Raw genomic sequence first — 19,050 nt, 5'->3', positions numbered from 1 at the left:
CATATATTACTTTTTATATCTAAATCGTGTAACCATTTCGACCTTATCTTGTTATATGATACGAGATGTTGGTCTATACCTAGTTTCTGCCAAATTCCTTCCCAGTTTTCCCAGCAGTTTTTGTCAGATAGTGAGTTCTTATCCCAAAGACTTAGATCTTTCAGTTTATCACACACAAGATTACTGTAGTCATTTATTTCAGTGTACTATGTACCTAATCTATTCCACTGATCCACTATTCTCTTTCTTAGCGAATACCAGATTGTTTTGATTTAATACAGTTTGAGATATGATACTGGTAGGCCACCTTCTTTACTTTTTTTCATTGATTTTCCTTGATATTCTTGACCTTTTGTTCTTCCAAGTGAATTTTTTTCTAGCTCTGTAAAATAATATTTTGGTAGTTTGGTATAGTGCTGAACAAGTAAGATTATTTTAGGAAGAAAATTGCCGTTTTTATTATATTGGCTCAGCCAACCCACAAGCATGTGGTATTTCTTTGGTGGTTTAGGTCTATTTGTGTAAAAAAGTGTTTTGTAATTGTGTTCATATAGTTCCTGGTTTATCTTGTCAGGTAGACTCCCAAGTAGTTTATATTGTCTGCAGTTATTTTAAGTGAAATTTCTCTTTCTATCGCTTTGCTGGATTTTGTTGGTAATATATAGAAATGTTGTTGATTTATTTGGGTTTATTTTATATCCTGTAACTTTGCTAAAGATGACAATTATTTCAACTAGGTTTTTAGTTGATTCTCTAAGTATACCATCATATCATCTGCAAAGAGTGATTGCTTTGTTTCCCCTTTCCCTATTCTGATGCCTTCAATTTCTTTTTCTTGTCTTATTGCTATAGCTAGCATTTCTATTTAGCATTTTGTTTATCCCCATTTACATGTAAAAACTATTTTTAACATTGTTTTTCAAAACTGAGTTCCAATTGCTCTCCCTTCCTCCCTACCCCCCTCATTGAGAAGGCAAGCAATTCAATATAGGTTATACATGTGTAGTCATGCAAAACATTTCCATATTAGTCATGTTGTGAAAGAAAACATAAACAAAAAAAACTTCAGGAAAAATAAAGTTTAAAAAGTATCCTTCAATCTGTATTCAGGTATCATCAGTACTTTATCTGGGGATGGATAGCATTTTTCATCATTATTCCTTCAGATTTGTTTTGGATCATTATATTGCTGAGAATAGCTAAGCCATTCAGAGCTGATCATCTTTACAATACTGCTGTTACTCAGTACATTTCACTTTGCATCAGCTCATGTGAGTCTTTCTAGGTTTATCTGAAAGCATCCTACTCAAACATTTTTTTTCTTTTTTTTTTTTGCCTTTTGGAGGGCAATTGGGGTTAAAAGCCCATGGTTAAACATGGCTAGTTTTGTGTGTGTGTGTGGGTGTTAAGTGTCAGGCCAGAACTGAACTCAGGTTCTCCTGACTCTGGGGCCTGCTCTTTACTCACTGCTCCACCTCGCCGCCCCAAGATGAATCTTTTTTTTTTTTGGAGGGCAATTAGGGTTAAGTGACTTGCCCAAGGCCACACAGCTAGTTTTTGTGTTAAGCGTCAGAGGCTGGATTCTACTCATCATTTCTAATAGTACAATAGTATTCCCTCATAATTATATACCACAATTTGTTCAGCCATTCCCAATTGATGGGCATTCCTCTCAATTTCCAATTCTTTGCAAAAAAGAGTTGTATAGCTAGCATTTTCTTAGTGGTGATAATGAGCATCCTTGCTTCACCCCTGATCTGATTGGGAAGGCTTCTAGCTTATCCCCATTACAGAAAATGCTTTTATCTGTTCATAATATGTATTTAATAGAATTATGGAATCATAGAATTTCAGAGTTATGAATGACTTAAGAGATTATCCAATCTTACCTCATTTGACAATTGAGGAAACTGAAATGAGGCTTTGAGAATATGATGTTTGGCTGATATCTATTTTTTAGTCATTTTGCAGTTGTACCCATGACCCCATTTGGGATTTTTTTTTTGGCAAAGATATTTGAGTGGTTTGCCATTTCCTTTTCCTGCTCATTTTACAGATGAGGAACTGAGGCAATCAAGGTTAAGTCATTTGCCCCACATCACATGACTAGTATATGTCTGAGGCCAGATTTGAACTCAGGAAGATGAGTTTTCCAGGCTGCAGGCCAGGCACTCCATCCACTGCCCCTGATATCACTTACACATTAAAAAGTAGGGAGGACATACCTGCATTAAGTTTAACGGATACATCATTTCTTTCCTCTGTTCATGGTCCTGCCTTACCTGACCTTGCTTGAAATATTTTACCTTTGTCTTTGGTAGAATGAAGGAGGATACTTTTTTAGTGTGGAGAGACCACACACTTAAAATTGGAATCAACATGTCAATTAGGCAATATTGGGTAGTGGTATAAAATTGAAGTGGAATGCTGCTTTAACCTAAATTGTGTTTTTTACTTTCCTCATTTAGGTGGAATGAACCTTCCTTGTTGAATGTCTCCTGGTTACCAGTTGAATCTCACCTGTGAAGAAGTATTTTCCCAATAGTGGACGCCACTCTGTGGCATATTGATTGCCAATTCAGGGATTGTACAGCTTTCTGATTTCCTGAAGGGAGGCAGTTGCTGCTGTATCAGAAAACTTGATATCACAGCCACAATGGTGCTGTCACAGAGACAACGAGATGAACTGTAAGTTATATTTGGGCTTAAAAAAACCCCACACTTTAAAGAGGCAAACTAGTATGTACGTTTAGCCATTCAAAACATCATTGGTTTCAAATGTTGTACAGGAAGCCCTAGACATGAACAGTCTTAGTTAATAATAATAATGGCATAGTTTGTAGTCTTGGCAAAAATGTAAGTTTTAAGTTTGAGTCTTTGTTAATTACTAGGAACTGTTAATTTTGTGGCTTTGTGTAATGTATGTATTAACAGTTAGAAAGCTTTTTATCTTTAGCATGCCATCCATAGCATACTTAGCTTGAATTTGTAATCCCAAAATGCCACTTTCATTAGATTTATTTCATTTGAAATAATTTCTCCACAAAATGCTTTAGTATTAACATTATTCATCTTTTATCTGGTTGTTGGTATAATGTGGTTTGCTAGTTAGTTAGGTAATTATGATGTTTGATGACAAGTATTATAAAATGAGAATAGTTTGAAGTGACTTCACTCCTTTTGACAATTCTTATTCATAATGATTGTTTGGATTAGATAGAACGATTTGGACCAATGTACAAAAGGTCTTTTCTCTCCATCCTACTTGTTTCTTTTATTCTTGCCTCTGTGTAGCATTTCTTGTGTAGCATTTCTCCCTAAGCTGCTCAGAAGTAATTATTTATCTATGCTCACAATCAGAGGTGATAAACATTTAAGTCTTAAATATAAAAGGGAGGTAGAGATTTGGGGATCCTTAAGTTAATATAGACACATATTCAGTGTAGTAAGAAGAAAATGGAACTGAGTCATAAGATTTTAGGGTATAAAGGGACTTCAGAGGTGATCCAATCCAATCTGTGTGTGACAAAGAATTTCTTCTACAGCATGGCTTCTTCAGATCTCCAGAGGACAACTGTAATCATTAAGATGCTTTTACCAACATGGATTTGAAGTCTGTCTTGCTAGAACTTTTACCCATTTTCCTCTCAGGCCAAGCAGAACCAGCTTGTTTACAAATGTTTACACTGAATTATCTTAACAATTTGTAAATTTCTTATAAAGTTGAAAATTTGGCTGTCTTCAGCCTTTGTTTTGTTCCAGTAATTTTTAACAAATGTGTACCATACCATACTCCTTTTGAAATGTTTTTAGATTTAGAAATGAAAGGTGAACTTTTGATAATCAGAAACTGATTATATGGGCAGTGATACTTGATATCAAAGTGAGAGACTTAATGATCACCACATTTTATATCTGGTAGTATTTCTCACTTAAGCTAGTCTGACATGTTTTCCTGAATTATAAACAAATTCAGGGAGAGCACAATTCATGAAATTACTTACCTAATAGTTTTACCATCTTAGAAAGAATATATTCTTTAGTGAGTAGCTTCTTAAGGAAAACTAACCAAAGGTGATTTTGTTTTCATAATTTCTTTGACATGCGAGTGTATCATTTCTTTGCTTGTTAAAATCACATCTTCTGAGCACTCTTTTTGTAGCCCAATTAGGAATGAAAATGTTCAGATTTTGACATTAGTTATTTTATCAGATGTTAAAGTGCCAAAAGTCCTTGCCTTCAAGAAGGTATATTTTCTATAAGCATCAAGAGTTATATTTTAGAGATTTTGCTGTGTTGGAAAACAAGCTAAGATTTGCAAGTGGCATACTGTCAAATTTGTACTATTAAATAGAGAATTTGGAGATGGTTGAGTTTTGTATAGGGAGCACAGTGCAATATTGAACCATTGAGGAATGATTATTCAGGTCTGTACTTGGAAGGAGCATGTTAATTTTAAAGATAAGTTGCAGTAATTTCTGGGAATTATTCCTAATGCCCTAATTGTTCATTGTTCTTTAGTGACTTAAATTTTCAAGAAAAGTTTAAAATATTATCTACAGCATATGAATAACATTGTAAAGATCCTTAAATTGTATTTTTCAAACATGCTAATTCTTTATCTCCCATCCTAATGTATTTTGACTAAAATTATGACAAGTTGTTTTTATTAAAAGTATTTTTAGATGTACACATATATATGGGACTTTTTATTCATCTCTGGTAGACTTGGTTTTTATATTTTTAAATTGTTGATTTAAAATATCTAACAGCTTAATAAACATTTTCTTGTTTGTTTAATATTGTATAAATATTGAACTTGGTTTCTAGAGTCAAAGAAGTTCATAAGAATATTGGTCATTTTTGGTCATTTGAGTACCATAGTTTAAAATATCATGTATCTTAAAACATTCAGATTTAATAGTGTTTTGACAGAAGCAAAAGTTGATCAAAATAAAGCATTAACTATTAGTTAGCTGGAGAATCTGTTACATATCTCTATTTGTACTCTCTTAAGTTTTGTTCTATTTTGGCATTCTGATCAAAGTGATAGGGGACAGGCTGCTATGCTGTTTTCTTGCCATGGAGTAGCTTTTCCTCCCATTCCTAGGCAAGATGATAATTTCATTGGAGTTAAAAGGCAGCAAGGTATCAGTGGATAGAGCTCAGGTTTCAGAATCAGGAGGATCTGGGTTGCAATTTTCCCTTAGATACGTTAATAGCTGTCATTTTGGGCAAGTCACTTAAGCTCTTTGGGCCTCAGTTTCCTCATCTGTAAAGCAAAGGTTGTGCTCAATGACTTCTAAGTCTCTTCTGGCACTAAATCTACAGTCATATGAAATGCAGTAAATATTTACAAGTGTTGTTACTTGTAGTTAGTTATTTCTCTGAAAAATAAGCCAAAAAATAAAGCATGAGTAACCCATGTATGGTTTTAATACTGGCTTCTGAGTCTAGAAAGGATTAGTTATTAATTTTCTTGAGAATAATAAAAAATGATAATAAAGAGATAACATTTATATAGTTTTTTTAAGGTTGCAAAGCAGAATTTACTCATGGCAGACATTTATGACCAAACAGAAGATAGAATGGCCTAAGTATACATGGATGACTGACTGAGATTACTTTATCCACCTTACCTTGTTTCTTACCCTGCTACCCCTAAAATGGACTTAACAGTTGATAAGGCAGCTAAGTGGCAAAGTAGATGGTGGCATTCTCTAGGCCTAGAGTCATTCAGTTTGGGCCTCAGACAGTTGACAGTTATGTGACTCTGGACAAGTCACTGAACCTGTCTATATCAATTTCCTCATCTATTAAATGAGAATAATAATAGCACCTACTTCCCAGAGTTGTGATGAGATAATATTTGTAAAGTACTTAGTATAGTGCCAAGCACACATAGTAGATGGCTATATGAAGTATGATGATGAAAGCTGTGCTACTTGATTTGACTGGGCATGATGGAATAATTTCTATAAACCGTGTTATAAAAGACAGTGTGTAAAGATACAATCCTAACTCTTGGACTTCTGTCTATCTGGGTATCGTATTATATGTGGGCTAACTGTTGAAGCTTTTGTGTACAAGCTACTAAGTAAACTTTTAAGTAGAAATCAGCTAATTGGTCATCTGGAAAACTCTTTGGAAGCCCTTAAGCTTTTACAAACTATTAGTAATTTTTTTGTCTAGAATTTTGCATTTGTTTCTTCATCTTTACTCCTACGTTCTTTTAACTAGTTGACAATATTTACTGTTGAAATGCAAAAGAGATAGATATGTTTCCTGTTCTTGAAGCTTTGCAGCCTAAATGGTGAGACAGAACAAACAACAGCTATGCTGAGTTACTGTCATTTTATAGGTTTAAGTTAGCAAGGACAGCATTAAGCAGATCGTTTTTCCTTCCTGTTTTACCTGCATTTAGGACATTGCCACCAGAAGAGTGGCAGTGAATGGACTGACCAGCCAAGTTTCTTATGCACAAGGATGGTTCTCAAGCTAAAATTGTGTGTGTGTGTGTGTGTGTGTGTGTGTGTGTGTGTGTGTGTGTGTGCGTGCGTGCGCGTCCAGCATAACATACATTGGTCAAACCCTTCCCAGGGCATTACCTTGGCTTCAGGAGCAGCTTAATGTCAAAAGCACCTGCCTCATCTGCCTGCCAGTTTTACCCACCATTTGTCATCATCATAGTCTATTTACTAGGAGTTGTTTATAGATGAATTTAAATTTAAAAATGAAAAAGCTTTCATATTTTCTGTAGTTCTAGTTCTGGTTTTTGTGCCTCTTAGTCTTTTTCAATATGTGGGAGAGGTTGTGAGAAATTATCAAAATTTCCATTTCACTTCAGTCAGAAGAACCTTTCTAAATTTATTTACTGTTTACCTATAGCCTCTTTCTCTCAAAAGAGAATACTGGAATTATTGAGCTTATTCCTTGTAGTTCCAACTTATACTTTATTCAGATGCATAGTTAACAAAAATCACATTTTTCAGAATTTATAACTTTTCAGGGAATATGTTTCTAACAGAACTTTTAAAACAGATTTAAAATGGCTTCATCTGACTGATGAATATTCTTCAAAAAAAAACATTATATAAAGAAAGGACAGACACAGTAGCTGGTGGAGTTAGTTATAAAATACTTCATGAAAGGAGTTTTGAGCAGGGTTTCAAAGTGGAGAAGGCATAGATTGAATGATAAAGGTATGTATGAATAAGTTGTATCCAGCAAGGCTAGTCTCCCTAGAATGAAAAGATTATGGCAAAGTATATATTATAGACTGTGAGAAATTGACAAAAATGTTATGAAAAGATTCTTCTTTCAGTTAAATGAATTAGACATCATTGAGTAATCAGAGTTTGTTTTAATAGTCTAGAATCTGAATCAGAAATGCCACTGTGTATGTTTGTAGGAATAAATGGGCCTGCATCACAGGGAGCCTTCAAGAGCATCTAGACCGGTGTTGTCAAACTCAGATGGGATTCAGTAATCCCTATGACTTCAGTAGTTCAGGATTCCTGTGGACTACACATTGACATAGCCTTAAAATTTTATATTATCTGTGTTTTATTGTATTTATATTTATTTTCTTAAGTATTTCCCAGTTACATTTTAATCTGATTCAGCTGCATTTGAGAGTGTTGTGAGCCACATGTGACCAGCAGGGTGATTGATACCTCTAACCTACACCAACTTTTTCATTAAATAGATGAGAAGTGTGTGGAGAATTATGAATGAGCCTATTTCAAGTTTAATTTTTTTCTCTAGTTTAAGTGTTTATTATTTAAACTTCAGAATCAAAAGGATTGCACACTTTTAATCTTTTTTTTTTTTTGCTTTTTTTGGGGGGGAGGGCAATTGGGGTTAAGTGACTTGCCCAAGGTCACACAGCTAGTTTTTGTGTTAAGTGTCCTGAGGTCAGATTTGAACTCAGGTCCTCCTGACTCCAGGGCTGTTGCTGTATTTACTGTGCCACCTAGCCACCCCTGAACACTTTTAATCTTAATGTACTTTTAGGTCTTAGTTAGTAACACTAACCAACCCTAAAATGAACATTCTTGGAAAGCTCCTCTACTGGTATTATAGTGTTGAAAAAAAAAAAAACATTTTGTGCAGTGTTGGCTCATGATTGATAATCAGATAAATCTTAGATTTAAAAATATTTTAACTTTATAGTTAAAATAGAAACTAAGAAATAGTAATGAAACTATTTTGCAAGTTAAATGAGGGGGAGCTTAGTTTTTCTATTTCTTCAGTGCTGAACTTGGGGCAACTCAGGCACAAAGTAGAAACACAGGTAGTAGTTTTTGAAATTTCTTGGAGGGGAGTGGTGTTATGTTATTATTCCTTACATGCAACACATTAATTTATTCCATATGTAATGATCGTTTACTATGTGCAAGTTCCATGATAGGAGAGTAGTGAGTGATGTGCTTTTTGCTTAATCACTGGATTCTGAACTATTACTAAATAATCATTTCAGTGTCAGAAATAGGAGACAAAAGGGAATCTTCATAGTATGAGCCTCTGTCACATCTGTTGCTTTTTATGATATCTTTTAGATGAAAAAGAAGGAATGTTGTTGACATGAATCGCTTTAGTAAACAAAGGGAAGATTAGTAGTAATACTGAACTTTGAACGTACTTTGATCTGTGTATTACTTTTCTACATCTTCTTATCATGTGTCATTCAAATTTTGCCATAAATTCTCCATTAAGATTCTACCCAGTGCTAAGTAGCCTTATTTATTAAAAAATGACAGAACAAAATGTCAGTATGTCAAAATCCTCATTAATCAACAAACAGGTAATGTGCTAGGCTCTGGTACCTGTCCATATGGAGCTTATGTTTTCTCAAGGGAAACAACATGTACACATGTAAATGTAGGCAAAGTATTTCGAGGGATACACTGGCAGCTGGAAAGACTGAGAAAGACTTTGTATAGAAGAAGGCTTATTGAAATTGAAAGGAAACTAGGGGTTCTAGGAGGTAGAACTGAGAAAGGACAATAATTGATGAAAAGGTAGAGAAACTAGTGATGGACTCTCTCGTAAGAGGAATCAAGCAGAAGGCCAGCTTGAATGTAATAGAAAATGTCTGGAAGAGAATCATGTATATGCAGCTGCATGTACATGACAGGGGTCAGACTGTGAAGGGTTTTAAATCCAAGCAGAGGAGTTTTATTTAATCCTAGAGAGTGGGGACAATGTCTTAACATTTAGTATGATCACATATTTCTAAATATTCTCTTACTCATGAATCTTTCCTTGGAACAAAGATTAATTAAATAAATAAGTAAATGAATGAATGAATGTTAAACAGATCAAAAAAACAAAGATGGTAATTTTAAATAAAACCAGCGGATAATCCCCATTTATTTCACGCATACTCAATACAGCCAGATTTTAATGCAATAGAATAATTTGCACAGTCACTTAGCCCTTTGTAACTTTAGGCTCCAACCTATCTTTTCAGGCTGACTACACATTACTCTCCAGATACATTGGCCTTCTTGCTGTTGTGCACATGTCCTATCCTCTGCTTTTGCACAGGCTATCCCCTGTGCTTATGCTGCTCACCATCCTTACTCTAGCATTGTCAAAAGCTTCATGAAACTCTTATCTCTTCAAACCTAAGTACTAGCTCCTTCAACAAGTTTTTCCTGATTTCCCCCTAGTTGTCATTGGCTTCTTTATCTCTTTGCTGTCACCCAGTCATCACTTTGTATTCGTTTTGTAAATATCCTATTTCAGCTTGTCTGGGAATGTGCTGCTACCCACCTAGTACCCCTGCCCCCAGGAGAATATATTCTTGAGGCCAGAATCTATCTTTTGTACTTGTATCTTCAGCATCTAGCACAATGGCCTGGCAAATAGTAGTGCTTAATAAATACTTTTTGACTGATGAATCAGTATTCTACCTACTGAAAATTTTGTTTTCTGTTATTTCTTTAAATGAGGAAACCAAGATGTGGCAAGGTTTCTGTAAGGAGATTTTTTTTTTTATCTTTGGTAGCTCTTAGCATCATGGATATAGAGCTGAAATGGATGACCTAAGGGCTATATATAGTCCAAGCTCCTCATTTTATAGATGAGGAAACTGAGGTTCAGGGAGACACTAGGTGACTCACTGAAGGCCACATAAGTAAAGTGTCAAATATAGGATTTGAACTGATGAGCAAGATGAGATTAGGTCTAGAATTGTAAAGGTTTTTTTTTGGGGGGGGGGTCATCTGCATTAAGATGGGGCCTGAATGACTAAGGAAGAGAGTATAAAGGGAAGAGAACAGAGGTTTGGGTATAGATCCATGCTGTGGAAGCAGGAGATGGTGAATGAGGAAATTAGAGGTGGATAAATTTATAGGATCAGTGTTAGAGTTGCAAGTGACCTCAGGCTCATGCAGTCCTTTTGTTTTCCAGAGGAGAAATTTGGAAGCTCATAGAGGTAAAGTGATTTATTTACCTGAGGTCACCCAGTTAGCAAGGAGCAGGGCCAAGATTTGAACCTGTGTCCTCTGACAACAGAGCTAGTGCTGTTTCCACTTAACTAGGGAATGAATGAAAGTGTTTTGGAAATCAGGGTGGCAGAAAGGTGAGTCAATAGTTTGCTTACAAGAGTGATTAAGGAAGATGAAGAAAAGGCTATTGGAATATAACAAATGAAATCATAAAATGATTGAGAGAGCAGGTTCAGTGATTGCAAGTGGTGGAGTTATAAACCAGATTGAAGAAGGTGAAGAGTGGGATAGTGCAGGAGGCACTTTGCAACATTTAGCCAGTGAAAGAGCAGAGATAGAGGATTGAGGCTTAGGGGTGGCATATGCTATCTGAAGGCAAAACTTGGGGTATAGGAAATGGGAGGGAAGGTGGGGGAAAGAGTAGATAGGGAGAAATTGAAGATAGGGGTTAGGGCCAATGGAAACAGTTGGGGAGATGACCTCCTAGAAGACAGTGATGACAAGTGGGGTTCGTGGATTTAGAGGTAGAAGTGACCCTTCAAAGGCATCTAGTCCAAACCCCTTCATCTTACAGTTGAGGAAATTGAGACTTTGAGAGGTCGACTTGGGAAAGGAGAAGAGCCCCATTCTCCTCAGGGACAGGAATATAGGAAGAAAGTATGGATAAAGATATTTGGAGGTATGGCATCAGGAAGAAGAGGGGAGATCACAGCAGATGGCTTCGGTCTTTCTTAAGAAAATAGGTAAGAGACTACTTTATTTTAAAAGCAGAACATTTTAATTTAAATAGTTGAAAGCCTATGAAAGGTAACTTTCTTTAATCTTGGTCCCTATGATAGGATACACTTATTTAAAGCCTGAGTGCTTTTACAAGAGAGAGTGGGATATTTTCTGGTTAATCTTTCTTCTGCTAAAATTCCACTGAGAAGAAAGGAAAATGTTGAAAAGAGTAGTAGGAAATGAGTAAGATGGCCTAGAATATTATCACGTCGTTTTGGTTAAATATTTGAAGACAGGTAGAAGAGACTGTCAGTTAAAATAATTTAACATGAAATTTCATGAAACACTAGTATAATTCCAGTGTGTAGGGTACTTCTAACCTTAGGACTGAAGTAATGTCATTATCAGCATCTCTGCACTGGCAGAGAAGAGGGTTTTGACATTGGTTCTTTTGCCTTTCTTTAGGGTGCTCATTCTTTTAGCAGTGCTACTCACTTGTCAGAGCAGTCTAATCAGTGATTCCTACAGTTCTATATAGAATACATGGAATTCTTTTTGATTAGCTTGTTTTCTCATCACTAGGAATCATAGAAGCATAAATTTTAGACATGTCGAGTACTTCAGAGATGAGATTCAAGTCTCCCATTTTAGAGATGAAATAACCAAGGGATTTATTTGCCCAAGATCATCATACAAGTGGAAGTGCCAAGATCTACTCTACTGTACTGTCTTAGAGCAGTAAAAGCTTTGAGGTGGCTGGCTGGTGTGGAGTGCTGAACTTGAGTTCAGATCCTGTTACACCTGGTTACTAGTTGTGTGACTCCAGGTGGTTCCCTTATTCTTCATCTGTAAAATGGATTTGAATGGCCTTCATAGTCCCTTCCAGCCCTAAATTTATGATGCTATGAAGCGTATATTTGGCTTCTGTGGGAATGGTAGTAAGTATCCTAATACCTTTATGTTGGTTATGGCATTGATAAAAATAATATAACAGCAGCTAACTTTTATGTAACATGTGCTAGGCACTGTGCTATATGCTTTACAAATATCTCATTTTATCCTCACATAAGCCCTAGGAGGTAGGTGTTATTATTATCCGCATTTCATAGATAAGGTAATTTAGGCAAATGTCAGTTAAGTGACTCGCCAGGATCACCCAGCCAGTGTCTGAGGCCAGACTTAAACCCAGGTCTTCTTGGCTCCAGGCCTGGCACTCTTCCCACTGTGCCACCTAGTTATCCAATCTGATGAAAATCAGTTTAGATGAAAGAGAATGTTTTGTGATCAGTGGTTGATATTGTGTTCTATGACTGTGACGCTATAGGCTGCTCGGAGATTCAAGAGGTAAGTTAGCCTTGTGTATTTTCCAGATACTTAGCTAGGGGTGTAGCACTTTAGAGTTCCATATCCCTAATACCGTAAATGTTTTGATGGTTGATAGGAACAAGGAAAACTGGACTGGGCTCAGTTTTTTAACAGGAGGGAAATCTCCACCAGTCTTTCCTAGTCTGGCCTCCATTTCCCCCAAACCTGTCAGCATACCTAATATTGGGATCTGGTGGTGTTGTGGCCATGTCCAGGTTGGATCTAGTTTAGTCATAAAAGTGTTTTCTATCATAATTTTCATCATCTCTTTAGAAACTGCAGATGTAGGTAGTAACATTGGAGAATCTGAGTTGGAGAGGAGCCCAAAAGCTCTGATCTATAATATATAGTCAGTATATAATCTATAATGTAATCTAATGTATAATAGACTATGAATCCCTTCTGGATGACAAGTGATCATCTAGACTACTCAAAAATCTCATGTCCTGGGGACCCCACAGCCACCTCCTGTGGCCAGCCTCCTGTTCCACTTGTGAATGAATATCCCTTAATGGTCAGGAAGCTTCTATAATTTCTACCCAGTGCACCTAGATCTGCCCTCTGGAATCTAGCAGAACAAATTTAATATAATAGCCCTTTTACTTGAAGACATCTATTGTATCCCCCTGAGTCTTTTTTTCTTCAGCCTAAGCATATCCAATTCACAGAATCACAGATTTTCAGAGTTGGAAGGGACCTCAGTGGCCATCTAGTCCAACCCATACCTGAAAAAGAATTCCCTCTACATCATACCGGACAAGCAGTATCCAGCCTTTGTTTGAAGACCTCCAATGAGGGGGAAACTCACTACCTATCAAGGCAACCCATTCCAGGTAGTGGCCTAGGTATGATGCTATGTTGTGAATGTAACTCCCTTTACAATTGTTTAGATATTTTATATTCATATATCAAATCACATGTTAGAATTGTCAGTTTGAGAATCAAGAGTTGTGGGTAATGGTTCTTGACTTTGCAGCAAAACCTTACCTGAGGGTTTTAGGCAAGTTGGTCACCTTTTCTGAACCTGAGTTTTCTCATTTGTAAATTTGAGATCAAAGGAATTCTAGTATCATCACAACTCTGCTTCCTTATTTAGAAGATTACTATAAGGATCAAATAAGGTTGTGTAGTGGATGTGAAAGTGTGGCTACAAAATCAGTATGGAGGTATTATGTATGTTGAGAAGTATGAACTGGATGTTGCCCATTCTCATTTTACTTAGTAGGTGATTGAGGTTTTATTATAGTATGTTCAGATAAACTATTTTTTTTCTTGTTATTTTCCAGCCTGTTGTTTGGCATTCTGAGATTCAGGAATGGGTATATCCCATAGAATTCAGATGAAAATGTTTTTTTAGTTAGAGAAACAACTGAAACATTTTCTTAAAGTTGCAGAACGAAAACTCTACAAAAATCATACTTCTTCCCTATCTCATTGAGCAGATGTAGAGCTTGACCCTAGGTTCTTGAAAAATGTTGTGCTAACGTAGTAGTCTAGGTTCTCTCTTAGGCCTTCTCAAAAGTCTCTTGGTACAGACCCAATTGAGTTCAGTGTAGCTAAGTTTAGAGGGGTTTATCACAAGAACAAACATTGGTTCCGAGGTAGTTAATTTTTTCAACCTCCATAATTCATTCAACCAAACTGTAGAAGAATTGTTATCTGCATCCATAGAGAGTGTATCCACACTGATGACTAAATAGCATATCTTTGATATATTGAAGTAAGAAGAGGAATCTTAAGACAACAACCATTTGATAAGTGTTTTAAAAGGAAAAGCAATATTTTAAACATCAAAGAAATCAGTAATAACTGTAACTTGTGCATGTGTTACAAGTATAATCTATCATTTCAGGGGACTAAACTTGCCACATTTTTCCCAGACAAGGAACTGGGTTTTAGTATTTTACACCAAAATTGCAATAGAGGTAGAGAAGTAACAAGTACATAAGTACATTCTATATAAAACTAAGCTTGAAAATGTGTTGGATTTGTGGGTGAGCAGTGGGCCCTCAAATTAATTTTGTTCTACTCTCTCTTTTCCTTTCTATTTACATTGCCATCACCCTAGCCCAAATCCTATTCCTTAATTTCTGGGTTATTTCAATAATTTATTCTTAACCAGTTCCACCAGTCATTTCACACACTTGCAGTTTATCTGTTATAACATACCTTTTATAACCACCAGATATATCTTTTAAAACGACAGTGAGGACTGAACCATGTCCTTTGAGGAATGGTTAAAGGAATTATATATTTTTAGGCCTGAAGAATAGAAGGTAAGATGGGTTGGTTCTCATCTCAGTCAGTTTTTTAAAAGGGCTTTTGGGTAGAAGTGGCTTTGAGTATGCCAAGTTGCTTTTGGTAGCTTTGGGAGTTAATTTCATTCCTGTTTCTTTGGAGGTATTTAATCAGAGGTTGGGGTAACTAACCATCGAGGATATCGCAGAAAGAGTTCTTTGTTGATTAGGAGATTATGTCTGATGCCCTCCAAAGTGCCTTTGACATTCTAAACATTATAATTTTTGGGATGAGGATGTATAGAAAATGTTCTAAAATAAAAGTGGTCAGGTATGGAAAATAGATTAAGTACAGCTTTTTAAAAAAAATATAGTTCATGAACAATTGAATTGAAGTTCACATAGAATTGAATGACTTCAATTCCTAGCAAAGTTCTAGAGCATGTTAAGGTTGTACCCCTAGAAAGGGACATAGTGATCACCATGAGCCACAAGTTCATCCAAGAACAAAATCATGTCAGACAAAACTCATTTCCTTTTTTGGAAAGGGTTTACTAAACCGGTAGATCAGAGTGTAGGGGCATATAGGTGTATTTTCCAAAAGGCATGTGATCTAGCATCATGATGTACTTGTGGACAAGCTAGATGTGTGCTGATATAGTTAAGGTGGATTTGGAACTGGCTAAATAATGAGACCCAAAAAATGGTGATTAGTCATAGTCAGCCATGAGTCATGTCTTTGGTATAGAGTCCTTGGGCCTTAATTTTGATCATTGCCTTAGATAAAAGTATAGATAGCATACTAAATCAAAATTTTTTGTGAACAGGAAGGTGCAAAGAGTAGTTTTATGCTAAATGACAGAATCAGGATCCCAAAAGACGTTGGTAGGCTATATTTTAATCTAGTGGACTGATTTTAATAAAAAAGTGCAATTTGAGAAATGTAAAGTTGGATTCCAGATATTAACTGTTACAATGTTTAAAAAGGTGGGGGGCGGGCACAGTATGACTGAAAAGTAGTTTATGGGAAAAAGATCTTGGGGATGTTAGTGAACTACAAGCTCAGTGAGTCAGCAGTGTGGTATAGCAGGCAAAACAAAAAAAAGGCTAATTCTATTGTAGGCTGCATTTAAAAGAGGCCTAGAGTCTGTAACAAGGAAAATCAGGATCACACAGTACTCTATCCTGGTTAGACAGGCTTTCCCTTTTAGGAAGGATAGTGTTAAGGCCTTTTTTGTTAGCATAACCAGAGAACTGGAGATAATTAGCCCACAGAAGAGAAGACTTAATGATGGTGGGAAGTGAACTGTCTTTACATAGATACGTAAATTGTCATGTTTTTGGAATGAGGGGTTTGACTTGTTTTACTTGGCTATAAAAACAGAACAAGAAGTGATGGGTGGATTTTGCTCCAATACCAAGAAAAGGTTCCTTAATATTGAAAATTATTTTAATATAGAATGGGTGAGTTCTCCATTACTGGAGGTCTTCAAGCTGTGCTTTATTGTTAGGGGAAATTTTAGAAGAGATTCTTGGACTAGATGATCCAAGTCTGAAATTCTAAAGATACAGATCTTAGCTTCTAGACCTGAATACCTGTGTAACCTTGTTTATAAAGAGGTAGAAGTTAACCTGGATAACCTAGTGGTGGCTAAAATAGCCTAGAGGTGGTTTAGTGGTACAGGGGATAGAGTGCTAGACCTGGAGTCAGGAAGACATGGGTTAAGATCTGGGCTCGGACACTTCCTAGTTGTGTGACTCAGGACAAGGCACTGAATCTCTGTCTGCCTCAGTTCCCTCAACTGTAAAATGGGGGTCATAATACCACCTACCTCCCAGAGTTGTTACGAGGATCAGATGAGATTGTAATTGTTAAGCATGTAGCACAATGCCTGGCACATAGTAGGGTCTTAATAAATGTTGTCCTGTTCCCCCATCCCATCCCCCTTCCCCCCATAACTTCTAAAGCTCCTTCTCTAAAATTTTATGATACAGGTGCCATAAACTTAGAAGAAGAAAGGAAGGACTCCTATCCCTTTGGGAAAAGGATTTTGGGCATTAGGGAAAGTTTTATTATAGAAAAAGTGGAATTTGAGGTAGATCTGAAAAAATTATACAATTTTGACACGTAAAGATAGGGCAGGGAATTCCAAGTAGAGGAAAAACCATAGGCATGTTAGTAGGAAAGCATAGGAACATATTTTCAGAATAGATAATAGTTAGTTTGGCTAAGACATAAGAGTTTTGGGAAAGAATATTGAGACTTAAGTCTGGAAAGGTAGGTTATTATAGCAGTCCTTGAATGTCAGATTGAGAATTGTCAACTTTATTCTAAATAACACACTGAGAATTTAGAGCCAGGAATTAAGCTGCTGGTATATTGCAGCACAGGCTTAGGCACTATTAGGTTTTTTTCCCTTTGCAAAATATTGACTTTCATTCATTTAATGGTTTAAAAACAAAGAAATTTGAAAGAATTGTTTTTAATGTTTATTAAATAGTTTGTAGCAACATGAAATGCTTCAAAATAATGATAAAACCTTTGGACATTAAGTATTTTTGTTTTCATTTTAGAAATCGAGCTATAGCAGATTATCTTCGTTCAAATGGCTATGAAGAGGCATATTCGGTTTTTAAAAAAGAAGCTGAATTAGATATGGTATGTTCTCTTTCCTCACCCTGAACTCAGTCTGTATTACACTAAAAGAAGGCTTGTATTCTTTGGGACATTCAGAAATACTGCATGAGGCACACAGACACACGTTTGGTGGAGTTGGGAATTGGCCCAGCCACTCTTGTGGAAAACTGTTTGGAATTATGCTCATGTGATTAAAGGACCCAGAGCTGCCACTGCTGGAGACAGAAATAAAGGCCCCAGCTACCAATACCATTCAAAACAGTGCTTTTTGTGGTAATATACTGATCAACGGATGTGCGAGGGCTTTATGTGCTGGGTGAGCCTCTAGTTCTGGTCCCAAATGCTTGGCAAATTGGGACTGTAAGGAACTAACACAACAGAGGGAAGTCATCAGAACCTGTAGGGCTGTCTACACAGACTGTGCCTGGAATGGGAAGCCACAAATGACTGGGGCTGAGCATAGAGAGCAAACAGTTCAGAAGTGTGCATCCCATCCGTCTTCAGAGGTCAAGGCCCAAGGGTGTGGAACAGGTTTGACCTAACTGAACTGCCTGCTGATCTGTGTTTTGTTTCCTTATTTGAGTACCTGGGGATGCTCACTGGGTCAAAGGAAGAAGGAGTGTGTTGGGGATGAAGCAGAAACCAAACCAAAGGGAAGTGAAAGGAAAGTTTTTTAAGCCTCTCTTTTTCCCCCTTCAGAATGAAGAGTTAGATAAGAAATATGCTGGCCTTTTGGAAAAAAAATGGACATCAGTTATCAGATTACAAAAGAAGGTAACTTTTCTGAATTTGAAAGAAACAGATCCTACTGTGTTGTCTTCAGCCATTAGAAATGTCTCATTTTAATAGATTGATGAGTCTATTCATCCTCTCCTCCTTGGAAAGATAACTATCCTTTTCTTTAACTTAGGTGTGTTCTCTAACATAATGTACTTAGAAATACTATCATGGATGTTTGTCATTTTGAGTATATAAATCAAGTTTTTACTTGAAGTAAAAATGTATTTGTCAAGCTTTTGTCTTCCTGTGGGTACTTTGTCCCTAATTTGGATCAAATGTTACATATACTGACCCTGATTGAAGGGATGAGAACAGAGCAGTGGTGCAGGCTGGAGGCAGGATAGGAGTCGGGTCTATAGAACAAGGACATTAAATAAAAGGAATATCTGGTGCAGATAAAGAAAGGGAGTATGGAGGAATTATTGGGGGAACTGGGATCAGCATTGTTCTTGCTTAGAGAGGCCCTGAGACTTCTGCAGCTCAGCCAACGTGCCAGAGAGGATGTCATGGTTAAGAAGAAAGAAAACTGAACTTCTGTTTGGATCAGAGATAAGTAATGTGTATATTTGTATGGAAAATTAGACTTTCATCATGTTGGGGATTTAATCATAAGACTTATGGGAATTTTTTTTTTTGGTACAGTAAAAGAAGTTTTAGGTTCAATCTGGAAAAATAGCTATATATGTAAATTACCAAATTTTTACAAATACCCTGGTCATTGATGTAAGGGTTAATTTAGTACTGAGACAAAAGGCACTTAGCACACAAGAGCTGCCAGCTAATAATAGTTCTGAAGTGTTTGCTGAGTGGCATGTCTCTATAGCCAGTAAGTGTTTTTTCAGATACTGAACAA

At 36.4% G+C, this 19,050-nt stretch overlaps 1 protein-coding gene across 3 annotated transcripts in view; it reads left to right on the top strand.

The window, feature by feature from the left end:
* PAFAH1B1 (platelet activating factor acetylhydrolase 1b regulatory subunit 1) overlaps positions 1 to 19,050 on the top strand; it is a 66,116-nt gene that overhangs the window by 31,200 nt on the left and 15,866 nt on the right. For all 3 annotated transcript variants that reach the window (XM_069089631.1, XM_069089629.1, XM_069089630.1), the window contains exons 2-4: positions 2,469 to 2,688; positions 17,354 to 17,438; positions 18,117 to 18,191. In XM_069089631.1, the coding sequence (XP_068945732.1) occupies positions 2,657 to 2,688; positions 17,354 to 17,438; positions 18,117 to 18,191 (192 nt within the window). In that variant the 5' untranslated portion in view covers positions 2,469 to 2,656. The remainder of the gene's footprint in view (positions 1 to 2,468; positions 2,689 to 17,353; positions 17,439 to 18,116; positions 18,192 to 19,050) is intronic.

The sequence above is a fragment of the Petaurus breviceps genome, unplaced genomic scaffold (genome assembly GCF_028583685.1).
Source record: "Petaurus breviceps papuanus isolate PSGF00001 unplaced genomic scaffold, PetGlider_PUasm1.0 186, whole genome shotgun sequence".
NCBI classification, from domain to species: Eukaryota; Metazoa; Chordata; class Mammalia; order Diprotodontia; family Petauridae; genus Petaurus; species Petaurus breviceps.
Note: the sequence above shows the minus strand (reverse complement) of the source record. Positions and strands in the feature narration are given on the sequence as shown.